At 37.1% G+C, this 20116-nt stretch overlaps 2 protein-coding genes across 4 annotated transcripts in view; one reads left to right on the top strand and one right to left on the bottom strand.

Moving 5' to 3' along the window:
• The first annotated feature begins 8912 nt into the window (after positions 1–8912).
• LOC137126102 (C-X-C motif chemokine 10-like) lies at positions 8913–10254 on the top strand. The gene is made up of 4 exons (XM_067502538.1): positions 8913–9052; positions 9572–9701; positions 9795–9878; positions 9973–10254. Exons 1-4 carry the CDS (start codon positions 8995–8997, stop codon positions 9986–9988), a joined length of 288 nt encoding a protein of 95 aa, XP_067358639.1. The 5' UTR covers positions 8913–8994; the 3' UTR covers positions 9989–10254.
• Positions 10255–10332: 78 nt separating this feature from the next.
• The window catches only part of LOC137126101 (anoctamin-1-like), a 39312-nt gene continuing 29528 nt past the window's right edge, over positions 10333–20116 (bottom strand). For 2 of the 3 annotated variants that reach the window (XM_067502536.1, XM_067502537.1), the window contains 5 exons: positions 19635–19787; positions 19380–19432; positions 15462–15646; positions 14274–14379; positions 10333–14135 (listed from right to left, as the gene is read on the bottom strand). In XM_067502536.1, the coding sequence (XP_067358637.1) occupies positions 13878–14135; positions 14274–14379; positions 15462–15646; positions 19380–19432; positions 19635–19787 (755 nt within the window). In that variant the 3' untranslated portion in view covers positions 10333–13877. Of the gene's footprint in view, positions 14136–14273; positions 14380–15461; positions 15647–19379; positions 19433–19522; positions 19788–20116 lie in introns of those variants that run through there. The other variant, XR_010914283.1, reaches the window with a different exon arrangement.

The raw sequence follows: 20116 nt of genomic DNA, 5'->3' as shown, positions 1-20116 counted from the left end.
CACATAACACACCTGACACTTTATTCCACCCATTCCATCCTATTTGCACTCGCCTCTTCACCTCTTTTCCACACTTTCCGTTGCTCTGAACCATTGACCCTAAGTACTTAAAGTCCTGCACCTTCTTCACCTCTGCTCCCTGTAACCTCACCGTTCCACTTAGGTCCCTCTCATTGACACACATGTATTCTGTCTTGCTGCGGCTAAGCTTCATTCCTCTGTTTTCCAGAGCAGACCTCCACCTCTCTAGATTTTCCTCCACCTGCTCCCTGCTCTCACTACAAATCACAATGTCATCTGCAAACATCATAGTCCACAGAGATTCCTGTCTAACCTCATCTGTCAGCCTGTCCATCACCAGAGCAAACAAGAAGGGGCTCAGAGCTGATCCTTGATGCAGACCCACCTCCACCTTGAACTCCTCTGTCACACCTACAGCTTGCTAATGTTATGTTTTCATAATTCCAAACTTTACCTATCTTAGCTTTGCTGGCTTAGCACTTATCTGTTAGCAGTGGCTTCTCTGTCTCCCTCTGTCTCTCCTTTTCTCACTTGCTCAGTGTGTCTGAGCAGCCGAGAAGCCAGTCCGGCTGAGTGATGGTTCGTAAGAGATCTAATGCAAAACAGAGGTTCACCACTAGTTGGTTCACGTTTCAAATAAATTTTCCCCACTCAGCGACACAACCGCTGAGAAAGCAACTATGTTAATTGGCAGCTCTATAATCAGAAATGTAAAGTTAGAGACTCCAGCGGCCATAGTCAAATGTCTTCCTGTGGCCAGAGCGGGTGACGCTAAATAATGTTTGAAACTCCTGACTAAATATAAACGTAAATACAGTAAGATTATTATTCACGTGGGAGTTAATGACGCCCGATTAGGCAAATTGGAGATCACTAAAATGAATGTTGAATCGGTGTGTAACTTTGCCAAAACAATGTCGGACTTCGTAGTTTTCTCTGGACCCCTGCCAAATCTGACCAGTGATGACATGTAGAACTGCAGATAATTTAACTAATTTAATTTCCTCACAACTCTATTCTGTCTGACCATTTTCTAATAATATTTGAATTTACAATAACTAACCAAACAGCAGTTAGGAAACAATTCCACTATAGCAGATGCTTAAGTGAAAAAGCTGTAATTAAATTTAAAGACACTATTTTTTCATTATTTGCTTCACCATATGTTAATACAATGGAAAGTAGCCACCCTAATGTTACTCCTGCACAAGTTGATTATCTTGTTGACATTTCTGCAGCCTCACTACGTACAATACTCGATAGTGTTGCCCCTCTGAAAAAGAAGGCAGTAAACCAGCAGAGGTGATCTCCATGGTATAGTTCACAAACACGCAACTTAAAACAGGCAACACGAAAGTTAGAAAGGAAGTGGCGTTCCAGAAATTTAGAAGAATTTCATTTAGCCTGGAAAAATAGTTTCAAAATGTACAAAAAAGCTCTCTCTCTGTGATGCCAGAACAACATATTATTCATCATGAATAGAGGAAAACAAGAACAACCCCCGGTTTCTTTTCAGCACTGTAGCCAGGCTGACTAAGAGCCATAGTTCTGTTGAGCCTACTATTCCCTTAACTCTGAGCAGCAATGACTTCATGAATTGCATGGATAAAATTATAGCTAGTATTGTAAGTTGCTTTCACTTTTCAGAGCCAAAGCTTTTGGATCTCAAATATCTCCAACTTTGGGAAACTTGTCTGTTTATAGAAAAATAAAGGGACCAAGCAATCGAAAGGCATACAGGGAAGTGAAACCACTTGCCTTGCACATTGGATACCACCTAACAATGCAAAGTATAGCCTGATACATTTTTTTAGGGACTTATCATCTTTTGACTGAATAAATAAAATGTGTATATATGAAAGACATTAAGTTCCTTCTCCTCTTGTGACTGATATTTATAGTAAATTAGGTGAATAAGTCATTCGGATTAGAGAATTGATACTGGGATGCACCTAGATTGTGACTTCCACATCCTCTTTCAACATAAACAAACCCTGCAGCAAGATCCAAAGCCATTTTGCATATAAACCAGTTTTTGTTTTACACATGTAACACACAAGCAGAGATTGGTCGAGTCTGAACCATCTCACAGGAGAAACTCTGCTTTATTTTAAGAGATGTAAGAGATGAGCATATACAGGGGACACAATATGAAAGAAAAATTATGCTACTGGAAACAGTGGAAACATGCATCAATCACCTGACACTTTAAATCCTATATAAAGTTACATTTTATAGAAATTAGTTAGCGTGCAGCGTTTCTCTCTAATAACACGAGTGCCGTGCAACCTGGGTTTCCTTACCTCCAGTGTCTGTCTCTGCCAAATGATTTGATGAATGAATGATGAATTACCATTGATGAATGGATTACCAAATGAAATGGTAATTAAATGTGTTTTACTGTAAAATACGCTGTTTGATTTATTGAAAAAATTACTGTTCCTTCTTGCGTTTATCCTTTATTATTCAACGATGAGGAGATGGCACGAAATGGTTTTGCTAAAGATGAAGAAGCAGTTGTTCCTGGCATATTGGCAATTCCAGTGTATAATGTAAACATGAAAATTAAATGTTGATAAAGTGCTCTTAATTATTACGGACAAAAAAACTATTTTACATCACGCTCCCCAGCAAAGGATCATCACAAATATACCCCAAAAATAAAATATGGAATTACAGAACAAAGCTTGTGAGACCCATAGTTCTCAAGGGACCTCAAAAGGTTGGGCTTATCAAGGCACACTTCCCTTGGGTCTGGAACACTATTTCACAAAGGGATGCGGTTATAAATATATACAATACCAAGACACGGGGTGTGTACATGATTACATTGTCTGTAGATTTTTTACGAGACCATCAGAAAATAATGAAAGAATTTAATCCCTGTGTTATTTAGAACCCGTCTACGGTCAGTGTATCTATGTAGTAAAATAATATTACAAATCAGGTGGAGAGTTACACGTATTCATTTGTACCAGTACCCAATATGGAAATGGTCATGGGGGGACATTTCGTAGTCTTTTCAGGATGGCCATACTCCTACCTAAATGGGGATTGAGTATAAGCCCCTCACCTGAAAAAGTGGCATCTGGTATTGTGGACAATGTGGTCGCTAGCTGTGTACTGTAAAGACCAATAAAAAGGCATCCTAAGGGATATAGGCGTGGTGTCACTGAATCCAAAATTCGTAAAAAATCAAGTAAAACACCAAAGACTGTTAAGAAGAAGGCTGAGCGCAAAAGAGGCAGGATCGCTCATAGCTCCAGGCTGACAAGTACCGACAACTCTTTTAAAATATGCAATGGCGATGATTCATTGTGTGAGTTACACCTTTTTGCCATCCACTACACGCAGACAAGTATTGAAAAATCCACATTCATCAAAATCCCTACATTTTGCAATCACATCCAGTGGATCTCTGGAATTCTACCTAAGGGGCGGCAGTGGCTTAATTGGCAGAGTGTCCGCCTACTGACCATAGGGTGGGAGGTTTGTGTTGACACTGAGCAAGGTCACAATAAACAATGTGGAAAAAAGAGACATTATGGTAGAAATACAAATAATCAAATAATGATACAAATAAATCAATCAATAAAAATATCTTCACATAATTAAAAATGTATCCGTTTTATTTTCCACACACTCATACACCGATGGGTTGAGCCGTATGCCTTTATGTTACAAAAAAGTCTTGACATATTCCCTAAACAGGGTGTATTTCTGCTGAGGAAAGTAAGAAACCTCGTCAATCTTTATCACATGGTGGCCTTTTTCAGCAGTCTTTTTCAGCAGCCCTTTCCTTAACTCCTGACAGCCGTCTATCACTGTCACTGCACACATCCTACAAAGGGGAATCAGCTTCTTGTGGGCTTTGTAAGAGAGGAAAGGGTGATACAAACAATGTGGTGAGAGAACTGTGCATTTCACAAACCCAAAATATTTAATAAACTCATAATTCATATAATCTGAGGGTAGGCTGCATGATATGGCTTTTGGGCCTGCACAGTAGGGTATAAACTTGTAACGCTTGTAAAGGGCTTGACTGACCTGACATACTGTTACACTATTGGCTTTCTGTTAGATCCCTGCAATGATGACTCTCCCCGCTGCTCAATTTCTCACATGCATCATAAATCTTTGTCTCTATCTGATATGTCTAACCATTTGTCTCTCTGTTCCCACTGCCTCACTTTCACATCACTACTTTGATCATGCTCTGTATCCATGTCGACCCTGTCTCTTTCTTGCTGTCTCACAATCTCGAGCATCTGGCTGTCTGACACATCCCTGCTACTACTCGTGGAGTTAGCATTTAACACCTCGCATTTAACAACTCTTTATTTCACCCTGCTCCTGATTGAACTGGTTCACCGTATTTACTAATTGACCATGTGAATTACTAATTGCATGTGAATTCACTCCTCAGAATTGTGCCAGGGATCTCGCTAGCATGAAAATAGAATTAACCATAGTATGGATGTCAGAGTTTAGATTTTTACTGAGGTTTTCAACAGGCATATTTATTGTATCTAAAATATTTAACAGGTCAACGCATGTGTCACCATGACCTCTATGGCTCTAATCACAAAGAGCCTGGAGTCGGGTTCTGGGGATCAATGTGGTTTGTTCCTAGATCACTGAGCTCTGCAAAAGTGAACGCTGTGTCATTGTCTAGATTGCTGCAGTTGATTGTTGGAAATTTGTCTTTCTGCAGGGTTCTGGGGGAAAATTACGTCACAGCATCGGCTAAAGTGACCTCTCCATGAAGCTCTAAATAGGATGAAAGACAATGTGCATTTTAATAATTCATGTTAATCATTTTGTGAAAAATGTAAAGACATTTTTGAGCATTGAAATTATGCATTGAAAACATCTGCACATACCCACAATGTGTCTGCTCCATTTAGCATGGGGCAATGCACCACAAGAGGCCTGCTGATGGTTTACAATAAAAGCAGTTTTAAAAAGAAATTGTTTAGACTACTAATTATCTGTCTCATAACATATGCTTAGTCAGCACCACATTATTGACCTGATAAAAAAGAATGACGTTTATTTAAGACGTGTATTCATTGTGTATGCACTAAAAGACAATGGTATCCATGCCATGATGTGTCGGCGAAACTCGGCACAGCACATCTGTCTATAACTTCTTCAGCTAGAGGCAGAAAATAAAAACACTAACCTGCAATAAATGCAATTTCTCCAAAGTTTTTTGCTAAAGTAAGGAAATAAAAATGAGTAGCAGCAGCAGCAATGGCTAGGATAGTGCTTTTCCAGGAAGAAAAACAGGATATTTTGACCAGAAGGTTTAAGCAGAATATATACCTTAACAAAAAGTGTCCTAAAACTTATCAAAACTGTGATGGGAGGCGTGGATTAACGGAGGAGGAGGGTGTTTTCCACACTGATTTGAATATTAGTACCGAATGATGTGCACTTAAGATATATACTACTTACGGTGCATATCAGAGATATGGTGATATAGAATATACAGAAACCTAAATAAACATAAGTATTTCAATATAGAAAAACACAGACTTGTTTCACTTTTTTTACTAAATGTGCCCAGGTGTGCAAACATTTACTAAATATGACAAACATGTCATATTTACAAATGACAAATATATCACTTTATTATGCCTCAGTGAAAACATTTGTAGATCAGCAGTGCATATGCAGCCCCATGATCACAGATTTGCCTGCAAGCACCCAAAACAATTATAATGATACAATTTGGGATTTGAGCCTTCATGAAATGCTACAATTACATGTTTCAATAAACCAATTAATTAGTTTCTAAATTTATAGTAGCTAAATCATTTTTAGCATTTTACATGGTAGTACATACATGGTTCATGTACAATAATGTTTTTAAGGTACAGCATTTGTGAACAAACAAGTAATGTGCGAAGGTTATACCCAACCACAATTTACCAGTCAATCTATGTTCCAACATTTACCTATGGTCATGAACTTTGGGTTATTACATGATTGTGATTACAAGCGGCCAAAATGAGTTTCCTGTGGAGTGTGGAAGTGAAAGCCCTATTCTTGTTGTTCAGTAGGGCTTTAAGCTCAGGGGTCACCCAGGGTTTGTTATTGGAGAAACACCGTACTCTCCAGGTTAGCACAGTGTTCTCCACACAGAAGTTAATATAATCCCTGTGGGTCAGGCTGTTGATGTCATCTCCATGAGAGCTGCACAGTGTCTCCCAGTCTGTGGTCTGGAAACAGTCACCAAGTCTCTCACTGGCTTCATCAATCCACACTTTCACAGACTTTTTTCTGTGCAGGCTCTCTTCTTTACACTGGGTGTGTATTCAGGGAGCAAATGCACCAGGTTGTGATCAGAATGGCCAAGTGTGAGGAGGGGGACAGAGGCGAATGAGTCTTTGATATTAGTATACAGTGTTCTGTTCGCCCTGATCTGGCATTTCACGCACTGGGTGATTAAAGTCCCCAGACAGTCGGGTCAGATTGGATTAACTGGTTTACTCAAATTTAGTGCATGTTCAGATTAGACCTGCAGTTTTAGAGGCATACATGTGAACCTTGATCACTTCAGGAGGAGAGATGCTTTAAAGAAAATTCTAATATTAAACTATAAGGAAAATAACCACATAAGTATTTTTTATAAATCATTTGTCAGGCTTTATAAATCCTGACAAATGTTAAAGTACATGTTGAGATGAGAAAGGAGGAGCTGCTCAAAATGATCTAATGTCAAAACCACAGTAAAACATGACGCAGACCATGATGAATAAAAACTAATCCAATAATTCATGTAACATTTAACAATATTTAAACAGAATCTGTTACAGTGCGCAACCACAAAATACTTTAAATCTGATTGATGACTGGTTATAGTTCTTTCATGGAACAATCTTGGAAAGAAACTCACCTCTGGCACTAAAGTGTTGCACTTCACAAGTTTTCCACTCCGGTAGAGTCGTAGACAAGTGTTAAATGTATTACATTTATTCTTCTTGAGACCTCCCTTTTTCACGTGTGCAACATTATGGAATCGTTTTAGTTTTCATAGTAGCTTCCATTGTGTAGAAAAAAATAATTTTCTAAATCAAAACTTTTGTATACAAAGTGTCTCTTATTCTGGGAAACACACTTGTTGGAAGTAAAAGGAAGAGACACAGAGAAAGTAAAAGGCTGAAAAGTGAAACCACTTTATAACAGATGGGTTCCCTATTTAAAAGGATGTACACACATGAGATGAGGATATTTTCCCCAAATCACGATTTATATTTACAGCAATTTTTGAAATATGTTTAAATAAGGTGGTGGATGCCAGTAAAATTGCTATTTAAAGGAAGTTTCTTCAGAACACACATTACATAGCTGCCATTTTTTGATGAGACCTTTCTGGCAGGATGATAAGGGTTTAATGTTACAGAGTCCATGCACAATAATAGCGCTATAGGTAGAGAAAAATTTCTTGTGTTTGATAAATCAATAGACAGCATGTTTTAAACTTGGTTCTAGAGGTGTGTTGTGTTGAACATATGCTGTCCTGATGGTTGTTTTCTGTTTTTGAAAAAATATAATAAACTATAAACCTTTTTAAGATCTGCAGGGATTTAGTGATGTATTTATTATAACTGTATTGGATTGCATTATTAATGTGTGTGAATAATGCAGTTGCATAATTGCTTACTGCTGACTGCCAGACAAATTACGCTATAGAGATATTAAAGTCTACCTTAACCTTGACTTTGTGAATTCCTCCTGGTCATAAAGTACATTTCGTCTCAAATGTGTGGGAGCGGGGCACTATAACGCATTCCACTGGCTCCCTTCAGGAATGTGTCCTCTCAATAATTTTGTTCGTGTTATACACTAATGACTGTCAGTCTCACTATGAGGTCAGACATAATTAAGTTTGCAGATCATTTAGTAATAGTGTCGCTTCTTGGTGACATCACTAGTGATTTTGGCCCAGTGGTGGATGATTTTAGGGAATGGTACAGACGTTCATTTCTCAACATAAATTTGTCAAAAATTTCACCTCCACCTGCTTCTCCTGTTAGCATCTATGGTCGAGCTGTTAAGGTGGTGCAACTGTAAATATTTAGGGACAATAATTGATGAAAAACTTACATTTTATAGTATCATTGAGTCTGTGTGTTCAAAGGCTTACCAGTGTATGTATTTTTAAGAATGAAATAGTTTTAAAATGGATACTACTGTTATTAAATTTTTTTATTTGTGTTTTATATAGTCAGAAAAATAAAAAAATTAGGTTGTTCAGTAAAATTGCTGGCACTGACCTTTATGAACTTGAAGGTTTGAAAGAGCTTTGAATGCCCTTTCTGAAAAGCATTATGACTCCTTGAACCTCACCCTGTTTGGGATATTTTTATAATGTTTTAATTTTGGACCGTATTGATATGTGTGTGGTTATCTGGTTGCCCATGGGGATGATTAAGTTTACCTTGACTTTGACAACTGGCTGACCAGATCAGTAACACTGAACATAAATATTCAGATTCCCTGTTTATTATTTAAGGAACCTTAACAGAGCAAACTTCCAAAAGAAACTACCAAAATAGACATTGAACATTATGTTTGCCACCATTGATAAAAACATCCTAGACTACAGTTACATCATATTACTGGAGGCTTAATGCTCTGTTCCTCGATGATACACAAGTTTTATTTGAATGTGTTGTTTCAGACTTTTTTTTTTACTTTATGTATTATAAAATCTGAAATGAGTCTCTAAGCCAAAGCTTCTTGGACAGGTCCTTTTCTGAGAAACATGCTTATTGGAAGAAAGAAGAAGTGTCAGAGAAAGTAAAAGTCATACTGGCAAGTGAAACCACTGTGTCATGTTGTGCAGTAGACTTGTGTGGGTGTTGCTGAGTGTATAAAAGAGAGAAACCCATAAGGAGCTGAACCTGTAGGAAGATTCAGCCTGACTTAAGCAAGAACCTGCAAGAACCTACAGCAACAATCATGAAGACAGTTCCAGTCATTACCTTTCTCACCTGCCTGCTTGTCCTCTGTGCACAAGGTAAAGTGAAAACTTAGCAACTTCTTTGTGATCGTGATCTGTTTTATTTCATTTGAGGTTGTGAATGGAGAGCTGAGCACACCTTACACAATTGGTCAGGCCTGGAGCTCCACAATGGAGCCAGAATCTATGCTGCTGCATAAGAAATTTTACATTTAACTCCCTGTATCTTGTTCTTCCTTTCTTTTCATTCTACTCATCACTACCTGCTCTTTAACTCACCTCTCACACCTCTCACTCCACTTCCTCTCTCTTCCACCGAGTGCACAGCAACATTCAGTATCATACACACACCCACACACACACACACAGACAGACACACACCTATACAAACCACAACCACACACGACTGTGCCCTGTCTTGTATCGCTTGTGTCCCATACCATATCCTGTTTTTTGTGTTGTGAAAAACATAATGACATAATGTAAACTGATAAACATTGTGTAGCACTACCAAGAAAAAACACTGCCTTTAAATATGATGAGGATGAAATAAGACTGGGTCTTTTCTCTCCACAGGATTGCCAGCCAGCGGGTCAAGTAAGTGCAAGTGTTTGAACAGTTATATCGGAAGGGTGAGCCGACAGCAAATCAAGGGAAATCCAGTCATACACCTCCCAAGTACCTTCTGTCCACATACAGAAATCATGTGAGTAAATGAGCTGCATTAACCCAACTTCACCAAAAATATCATTCTGAATTCTTATGCGTCTGTCTAACATGACTCCTTCTTCTCCCCCAGTGTTACAACAACTACAGATAAGGAAAAATGTGTAAATCCTCAGTCGCCATTCGGTAAACTGATTCTGAAAAATCACAAACACAAGTAAGAGCAGCTGGATTGTACTCAATGTAAAATACTATTGTAAAGCTTTTAGATGTACATTACTTTTTTACTAAGAGTGTCCTTTGTTAATCAGGAATCCGTCAGCCTGACCACGGCTACGAGCACAAGAACAATCCACACCCTATTCAAGAAGTAGGTCCCTGTACTGCAGATGATACAGTGGAACTGAAATGCTGGTGTAGGATTAGAAGAGCCATAAGCATTTATCGTGTTAATATAATCAGTGGATATAAGTGATCAAGAGGCCAGTCTTCTGTTTACATTCTCTTTATATTATGTCTTACCGTTTATATCAAGTAAATCATGTGTGTGTATGAATTATTGAAATACCAAAAATAAAACACAGCTGTTGGAATTTTTCAGCGTTTTTTTTTTTTTTGTTTCATGAATGTTAGACAATAACAAATCACAATTTTATTATCGTTATATGATGCTTCCTTTGAACATACCAAACAATGTTTTTTAGACAATATGATAAATCAATCAAAAATACATTTCCATGGGAGTGTAAAAAGTCTTAGGCTTAAAATGACAAAGAAGAATGCATACACAAATTTAGGATTGACTTAAGTAACTTTATCTTTTTTTTTTTTAAGTATCCAAGGTATACCACTGGGAGGATTGGGATGTGTTTCTAGAATGGGTAAATATTGAGAAGAGTCTTGCTCTACCCTAACTCCAACTGACATTCTGTCACAACAAGTGGGGAATTTATCAAGATCAAACCCCAATATCTGAAATAGAATTTAGAGTCTGTTTAAAATATGAAAACACAAACAGGAATGTGCTAAATTCTGGTTGCTTAATATAGGTCTTCCACGCAAGTAGCAGTTTGTGGGCACAGAAGGACCTGCACACATACTCTGAGAATGAAGAAGAAAGCTCTCGCTTTGCTTTGTTGTGTAGTGATCATTAGGTACCAGTCAGAGCACAGTAGCTTGTTAACCTAGATTAAAGTATTCAGGTAGGGAGGTGCAGAGTTGACCTCTATGTCAGTGAGTGTCTGAATGTAAGTAAGAGCTTTGAACCTGATAAAGGTAATGCCAGACTTATGAGTAGTGGTGTCACTAGTTGTTTTGGGCTGATCTAAAAGTGCTGCCGTATTTTATCATGGCAGTTTTGTTTAAACGTCTGTGTGGGCAGTATTGTGTCAAGAATATTTTTTATACAGACCTGTGGGGTACAAACATCAAATATGTAGAATGATGCTGGAAATTATGACTAAAGTATTGCCAAGATTGTTTTCTATCACAAAAAAAAAAAAAAAAAAAAAAAAATGGTACAGTACACAGGGTGTCACAAGGTGTTTTGACATCTAAATACACAATGTTCAAACATTATTTATACACAAAAAATTATTTACCAAAAATTTCATTAAGGTTTGCAGGTTTACTCAAATTTGCACTTACAGATGAGAACTGTTATAACTGAAAAGACTGTTACTTACTCAGTAATCTAATCGAGTTAAGATGTAATATTCTGTGATCAGTCAAATATGTAAGAACATATTCCATAATTCCCCCATGTCATCCAACCAAAGCTTGACAGACTGCACACATATGTACTCATTGGCAGAAGACCAAAGAGCTGCAACTTCCAAAATCCAGCACACTTTTCCCACAGCTTGAAAACTCCCTTTTGTAATATATATAATTAGTTTAAATATGACTGATTGACTTAATTTTCATACAAGCACATTAAACTGACTATTTTTAATATTTTGGTCTCTGTCATTCTAAAATAAATGATGTAACTGAGAATCTTTAATAGGATTCTATTTTCATGAAATACTTAAGACATTTTCATGATGATGATAACAATGGTAGGTCAAATAGTTGTCACACTGCATTTTCTCCACCCAGCAACCCAAGAAATTTCCAAAACCTTGGAATAATTCTTTCACATGTTCACAGAGTAGAGTTTTTAAAGCAAAAAGTTTAATTCAGAAATACTGTGACAATCCTACTTTCACACATATTCATCAACCCTTAATGTGATATGTCCAACTTCTGTGGCTGCTGTAAACACTTCAGAAATCCTAAACCTTTGTCACAATAGTCTGTAACATACAAATGTTAAATAATAATTTACCTTTTATAAGTTTATAAATTACCCCTTTATTGCGACTGAAAGATAATAATGATGATGAAGTATAGGCAATATCATAATTAAAATCAATGAAAATGCTGTATAGCTTGAGGCATTACTACGGAGTTAAGAAATGGTTACAGTTTCAGATTTAAAAAAAAAAACCTCTGCTACAGGTAGGCAGGCTGCTGGCAGGCAAATCATGTAGTATCAGTACTTCAGTACTAATACAAAGCTTTAGTTTACAGCTCGATAAGGCAGTGTATTAGAAAATAGCAAATGGCATTACACTTGCAATAATGAAATACAGTTTTAATTATTTATTACATGAAAAAAGGAAACTGCCTTGTTTAAATCACACTAAACAGCTCTGTAGCACATTCTGCTTAGTTTCTTCATCAATATGTGTCCCTGCTGTGACATCACCAGCATGTATTCTCTGAACAGTAGCATGGAGCCAGATATGAAGCTGAACAAGTTGTGTGTGTGGAGTGTTTCTTTAACCATGTGTGTACTTCAATTTGTAAAAACTCAGTTTTGCAAAAATTCATTTTACAAAAACCCTAAGTGCTTCCATTTACAGCAGGCATTAATTTGGTAACACAGAAAAGCCAGGTTTGCTGAAGGGAGCTTGAACATTTGCCATGTTGGACTTGCAGCATACTGCTATTTCCTGGATGCAGTACATACCCATGCAGTCTCCATTTGTACCAAAAATATAGAAATACCAGTACAGTAAGTTCATTCATATTGGGTCAGCATTTTTTTTTTAACCCACAAAAATAAAAGAAAGATGCCCCTATTAGGAAATTGTGCATTTGGGCTCATGGACTACATTGAGGTATGCATCCTCCAACATACACAGAGACACAAAGAAATTAAAAGACGCATTGACGTGTTCCTCTGCCACAGCACTGTGTTAATAATGGAACTTTTGAATTCATCTTTCTACAAAAAATGTGCAATTAGATTCCATGATGACCATCGTTGTGTTCAGCATTACATACTATATGTACATTCATAGGCGATTTTAATATTTTTAACTTGCTTTCTATGGCTTTAGTGTGTAAATGTACATTAATGCTTTCAAAACTTACTCTGACTTACCTATATTAAAATATTACTCTTCTTGCTATTCTCTATTTCGCCTCTAGCTAAAAAAAAAAAAAAACCTCCAGATGACATCACCCGGTGGAGTTTTTCCATCATTAGGAGTTCAGATGATGTCATCTGGAGGAACTGTGGAAAAGCAGGTTGACCACGATTTTAAACTACATAGTGAATTTTGCTTTCATTGGGGTTTGACAATGCACTAGTTCTGCATTTTGGTTGTGTATGTTTCTATAATTTTTTTGAATCCACCTGATCTGCCACCTGTAGATATATTAAAAATGTCAGTGATTTCTTCTTACATTCTTTTCTCTGTCCTGGTTACATAAAGTGTTAAAAACACATAATCAGAAAAACAGAGCTTGAAGTGATGAGCTTTGCTCTGTTTGTTTTATAATTTATAACAAGAAGTGATCCATCTAACATGCTCTCAGTTTTATTAAGCAGGCTGCACGAAAAAAAATCCACTTACATAGAGTATAAATCTTACACACACTAATCAAATTATTATTCTTAAATGTTTGTGCACTATTTTAGATTCCTGTACATGTCCACTGCATACACCAACAGTAGAGGTACGGTCTCAAATCCCTCGACACACACATTGCAACATATTTGGCTCCACCTGGACTTTCCTCACATCTCACACAGCTGCTCTCCGGATTGTTGGAATGTTCTGAACAAGAACATAGAGTTTAGGTTTGCCTGAGTAAGCAGGCAGCTAGCAAGCTTCCACTTGCTTACTAAGACTGAGCTAAATAAAAATGATCACTATGAGCATTAGAGGCTTTTGGTGCTGTTAGTATGAAGTCCAGACCGTGGGTGAGCAAGTGTGCTGCTGTTGTTATTGTTGCTCCTGCTGCAGTTTTCCTTGTCCCCCATAGAGCCCTTGTTCTCAAAGACTTGGATCTTGCCCTGCTCTTCTTTCATGAAGACGTCTACCAAGAGAATCTTCTCCTTGTGGATCTGGAGGCTGATGTCTTTAGGGATGTCTGGAATTAGCCAGTCCACAATGTCACTCATCAGCATCACAACATTCTAGTGGAGAGAAATGGAAAAGGGTCACTGTGAGCCTTCAATTCAAGTTCAATTCACTCAGTTGCATTTGCTGTGCAGGTTCGCACACACACACACACCAACAATCTATTTCCTGTTTTCCTGCATGTATCACCTTACCTGGAAGACAATGACAAAAGCCAGTCGGACAGCCAGCACGGCCCAGAATTCCTTGGAGATCTCATATGGAGTGTCTGACCAGGGAGGCTCTCTGTAGTCTTTGTACCTTTACACATAAAAATATATATTTAAAAATATATAGTTTTTAATTGTGACACATGTCCTGTTTCTAGCTGGAGATTCCATACTAAGCTGAAAGGTGTGACCAATGTGTCTCTGATTTGTTGGAAAAAAATTCATCTTCTGAAAAGTCATTTTCATGACATTTTCATGTCATGAAGATTTTTATGGACATTGCTGTTCGTTCATTGGAAGTGTATTTCAATTTTTTGTAGTAATTGTAGTGGTTGGAAACTAAGAGGGGCCTAGTGGCTCAGTGGTAGTGTATTGGGTTCGGATGCAGAACGCAGAAGGTTCAAATCCCTCCCCACCATGTGTAGCCCCACCCAGCCACCAAGGGGAACCTTGGTGCCGGCCCCAAGCCCGAACAAAAATAAGAGAGTTGCGGCAGAAAGGGCATCCGGCTTAAAAACACATGCCAAATCAGTGTGTGGAACAAGTTCCATTGTGGCGACCCCTGAAGGGACAAGCAAAAAGTCCTCAATCTTGTAGTGATGTAGTGAAATTACATACATTTGCAAAAAGTAGCATTCACATGTCTGTAGGTAAGTGTATCCATTCATTCATTAAAGACATGTTCCCTTCAAATTATTTTGCAGTTTAGTTGTTTAGGCACCTTTTAGGAGACTGAACATGAAACAGTAATTTAATCTCATCATGACCCAAATTAAAGAGACAGAGACAATCTATAGGAAATCTTATGTTCGTCACAACATCTGAGAAAGTCAACATAAACAGAGGGTTATGACAAACTAGTTTTCACAAAGAAGTCGTTAATGCATCCATAGACTGGACTGGGGATGATGACGATACTATGCGATGCCACAACTGCAGTTTGGATTTAATGACCCTTTACCTGAATTAAACACACTGCATTCCCAATGGAACGCCACCAGTAAGGTACCACGGACATACCGCACACAAAAACCATGACCCTTTCAATGGCTACATTTGACCTGTAGTTCAACAACTAGTAAATATTAAATATGACAAGGCAATTAATTTGTGGACACCAGCAACACTAAACATGGTTTTATCATAAAACTGTCAACTTAAATTATATCCCACCTGCAAATCTCTACACGGTAGCCAAGGTGCAGTGGATCCATGGTTTCTTTGCCATCCTGGAAGTGGCTGACATTAAAATAGGACAGCGTATGGTTCACAAATCCATGCATGGAGCCATCAGGGCTGTACATATACTGGTAGACCATCCTAGGTATGAAGTCAGACGTGAAGGAGATGACAAATGCCTAGGAATTGTGGTTGGGGAGATGGTAGTAGGGTGGGGGTGAGGACAAAAATGGGAGTTAGAATAATGTACATAAATCTTTCATATTCTATGTGTAAGCAAGACAGTGAGGACTGTAACAGTAAACAGTGGTGACAGATTTATGGTCACGTGGCATTAATGGGAGAGTCATAAGAGCCACATGCATACAGGTGGAATAGGACTGGAGAGAAAACCTGCAAACATAGAGCAGCACTTTCCTTTCTGTTCAATTCATACATAAGAACCTTAAGTGGGTGTGATTTAAACTTTGCAATAAATATAAAGGCATATTGCATATCAACATAGGAACTAAATACAGAGAGACACTGTGTTTTTCTGCAATTGACTTCACTCAAACCAAAAACTGTTTAACCAATAACATCAAACTAAAACAGATGCTTGAACACTAAACAGGCCAAAATTACATTCAGGTTTTTTTAAGCACAACACTACAAGGTGGCAGCCATGGTTTCAAAGGGAGATGAAGTGTTGGCATCATACAGAAGCTTTGTCTATTTTTTAGCCAGTTTTACAGATGGTACACCAAAACCTGTCAGAGCCATGGCTTCTTTTGGGTAAAGGACAGAGACACACATTCGGTCTCTCTCGCTGCCTCTTTTACAAGGAGCAATAAAAAGGTTAAAATAAATGGTCAAAAATTTAGAGCTTTTTCTACAACCCCAATTCCAAAAAAGTTGGGAAGATGTTAAACATGAATAAAAACACAATGTGCGAATGTGTAAATCTCATCAATCCATCTTTTATTCACAATAGAACTAAATAGAACTTCAGATGTTGGAACTGAGGAATTTTATCATTTCATGGAAAATATTAGCTCATTTTGAATTTTATGGCAGCAACACATCTCAAAAAAGTTGGAAGAGGTGCAACAACACCTGAGCTGCAACAGTAATTGCCACAAATTAAAAACAAATGGATGGAACTAATTACTTTAACAAGTCAGTAACATGATTAGGTATAAAAGGAGCTTTTCCATGAAATTTTCCCTGAACATTTCTCAGTTTTAACATCTGATACAGTATGTTGTTTATGTTCTATTAAGAATAAAATATGCGTTGATGAAATCATTGCATTCAGAAACCTTTTAGCAATTGAGGTCGTAGTTTTATATTAGTTTTGTAAATTATTAGTCACTGCTTTATTTGTGTTGTACTCCAGCGACCAGATGTTGAGAATCACTGATCTGCACCAAATCTAAACACAATAGTTGTGCATGGGCAGACAAAACACAATGGCCAATTCATTAGGTACACTTTACTTACTCCTATACCTGGGCCCACAGGGTGTTGGCTCCATGTCATTTCTTCAGCCTGTGCCTGACCAGACCCCACGGGTAAAGGTCTGGCCACCAAGCACTCTATGACAAGCTCCCCTCCCAGGTCTGGCTACAGAATGGTGCCCCGGTCTCCCTATTCCAGGCGTGGTAACACATTACCAAATTGCCATATAATCAGGGCAGCCCATGCTACCTATGTTTATTGCACCATAGCAGCTGTCCCATTCCAACTGTGGTTCTACACCACAGACATCTCCCTGTTCCACCTTTATAACATCATTCCTGTCGCTACACATGCCTTTTATTCTTCACTGAACAAGTCATCTGTCTCATTTAACCCAGTGGTCCTTACTTTTAAAACAAAGAAGTGCAGGCATCTGTACAAAGCAATACACTGCCATCAGATCAGACTTCATGTAATGCCTGTGATTCTCACAAAATTAACATGTGACATCCACCAGACAACCACTCATGTTACAAAATGGTGCAAGGAAATGAGGGAATAGTATTAGTGTTAAACAAATTAAACTATTGTTAGACTTGAACATGCACTCAGATGTCCAGCTAAGTGTTTGTCAAAGATTTTAGAGCTTTCAGCCACTTTTTAGAGTCTTTACTTCAGGGTCATCCCATGAAGTGTGGAGAACGCTGTTTAAATTATAATGTGTGGTTTAAAAGTGTGGCTAGTTACAACACTACTCAACACTCAAAACTCTCTGCTGACAAAAGCAAGAAAAATCTGAAAAATTAAAAATTTCAAAAATAACCAAAGTTCTTCTTCAAGTGTTGGTTCTTTTCACTGTTGAAGACCAGGAAATGTTCTGAAAGCTCTGACAAAACTTTATAGTAAATATAGTATAGTAGATGAGATATTTTGTGACAGATAGTGGCACCGTACAGTGTTTTAGTAAACATGAATTTGTGTCTGGTTGCTTCAATTAAAATCTTATTTACCTGGTTGTTTAGAAAATGCATTTGTGCATGATATGAAGGAAGCAAATTAGAGCCATGCAATATTTCATGCACTGTGGTCAAACATATGATTAATGTGAGTTTTACATAGTAAATGGGACATAAAATGTAACATTTAAAAACAAAAAATAAAAAAATGTCCCACACCCCACAACAATTTATTAGCAGAAGTTGTAATGTTGTCTGATTACAGTATTTGTAAAGCATAAAAGACATTTTCATCATAGAATCTTATTATAAAGGAAATCTATGGTGTATCAGCTCAAATATGGTTAAGTCGGTCAGTTTATGTAAATTCGATTTTTTTTTTGGTTAAGGTCCGGTGATTACCATGCCCTTTTTAAAACTCTCCACTTTGTCCCTCAGATTAAGTCCTTGTTGGGTTGGCAGCATGTTTTGGATATTTATAAAAGGGGGTGAATATTTTAGTTTTATATGTGTTAATATTTTAGATTACTGTGTAGACATCAGTTTTCAGTTTCATATAAAAGAGTCTTTTTAAATCAACCATGATTCCATATTTTACAAAAAAAAAACTTCTAAGGGGTGTGATTCTTTTCTATAAAAACTGTGTCCAACTTCTTAAAACATAACTTTGTAATAACATGAACTTAAATGAAGCAAAGATGAACACTATAGACATTAATGGATGAAAATGTATTCTGTATTAAATTTAACAAGAAGCATTGGGGCCATGAATAAAAGCACTGAATGAAATATGATCCAGTGGTCTACTCAAATATGACATCCTACTTTCCATTTAAATGAAACACGTTGCCCTGGGAAAGATAATGGGGACCTTCTGATTTCACACCTAAAAGATATGATCAATTGTTCAGTCTTTCATCTCAATTTTTTCTTTTTTTTTTTGATTTGTTTAAGAAAATTGGAAGTTACTTAATGTTATTCTTGGTAAATAACAAGTTACCTAATTGTGGGCTTTACAACTAGATGACAAAAAAAATTATAATAATCTGTTTAAGAAAGATCTGAGAGCAAAAGTGGAAACTGCATAGACCTTAAGAGAACGAGAGACGAAGCAACAGCCAAGAGGTTGTGCATGAATGAGACAGGAACAAGCAACTAAGAAGAATAAGGGAATTAGAGAAAATAATGTATTTATCTAGATATTAGTCCTGCTATTTATAGGGCAAACACAGTATAATATTACACAGTAAGCTCTAACTTGAAACTACTAAAATCTGACAAATGCCACAAAATGAAAATACATTTATTCTTCTGTTATTTTATATATTTTTTTTTTTACAAAATATTATACAGTTCTAATGAAGTTTTACTGTATGTCTATGAGTATAATGAAAGTTTGGCATTCCAGCTTTCTGGGGAATTCCCATCAATTTATGGTAAATATCCTTGTTACCCATTTCAGGTATGCGAAAGGCAGAAAAATGTTTAGAATTCACCTGATATTCAAATCACTTACATTGATGATGACAGCCACTTTTGCCACACCTCTTAGGATGTTGTACCATATACCTGCAGACATAACAAAAGGTATCAACTACTAGAGTTCAGAAACAAGACTGATTTTCTTTTTCTGCAGCAAAAGAAAATGTTGTCTTGTACCTTTACAGGAGCATTTACAGCAACAACTTGTCTCCAATATCTCACTGTATTGCTTTTCCTGATGCTTGTTATGCCTTTTCATGAGAGCTATATGATGATGAACAAAACCCACCAATGTCTTTGGCTCTTGCTGCCACTGGTCTTCGCAACTCAGTCACAAATTTCTTGGCATCAAGTCTTATTTCAATGATGTTGTTGAGCAGAGCAAAGAGTGGAGCCAGAGGGAAGGACGCCACAAACAACGTAACAAAACCAAACTGGATAACTGCAAACACAGGAAGACAGAACAATTTTTTATAGTCCAAGTTTTATTTTCAAGTAAAAAAAAAACTGAAAAAACTGAATCAAATATAGAGTAAGAATTAAGCAAAATAATCTCTTTTGTCAAAAAAATCAAATAATTACCTATAATGACCATTATTTTAAGATGACAGTATCTGATATTAATGCATGTCAGGTGCTGTAGTAGCTAAACCTCTCTGTCCTCTTTGCATAAACAGTCTGATGCTAATCATTTTATTATTCTTTGTGAATCTCTCATACATTCAATAAACTTTCCTTATTATTAGACAGAATAGAAAAAATACTAAACAA

This window comes from Channa argus, chromosome 4 (assembly GCF_033026475.1).
Source record: "Channa argus isolate prfri chromosome 4, Channa argus male v1.0, whole genome shotgun sequence".
Lineage (NCBI taxonomy): Eukaryota > Metazoa > Chordata > Actinopteri > Anabantiformes > Channidae > Channa > Channa argus.
The sequence above is the reverse complement of the archived record's forward strand: the minus strand, read 5'-3'. Positions and strand labels throughout refer to the sequence as shown.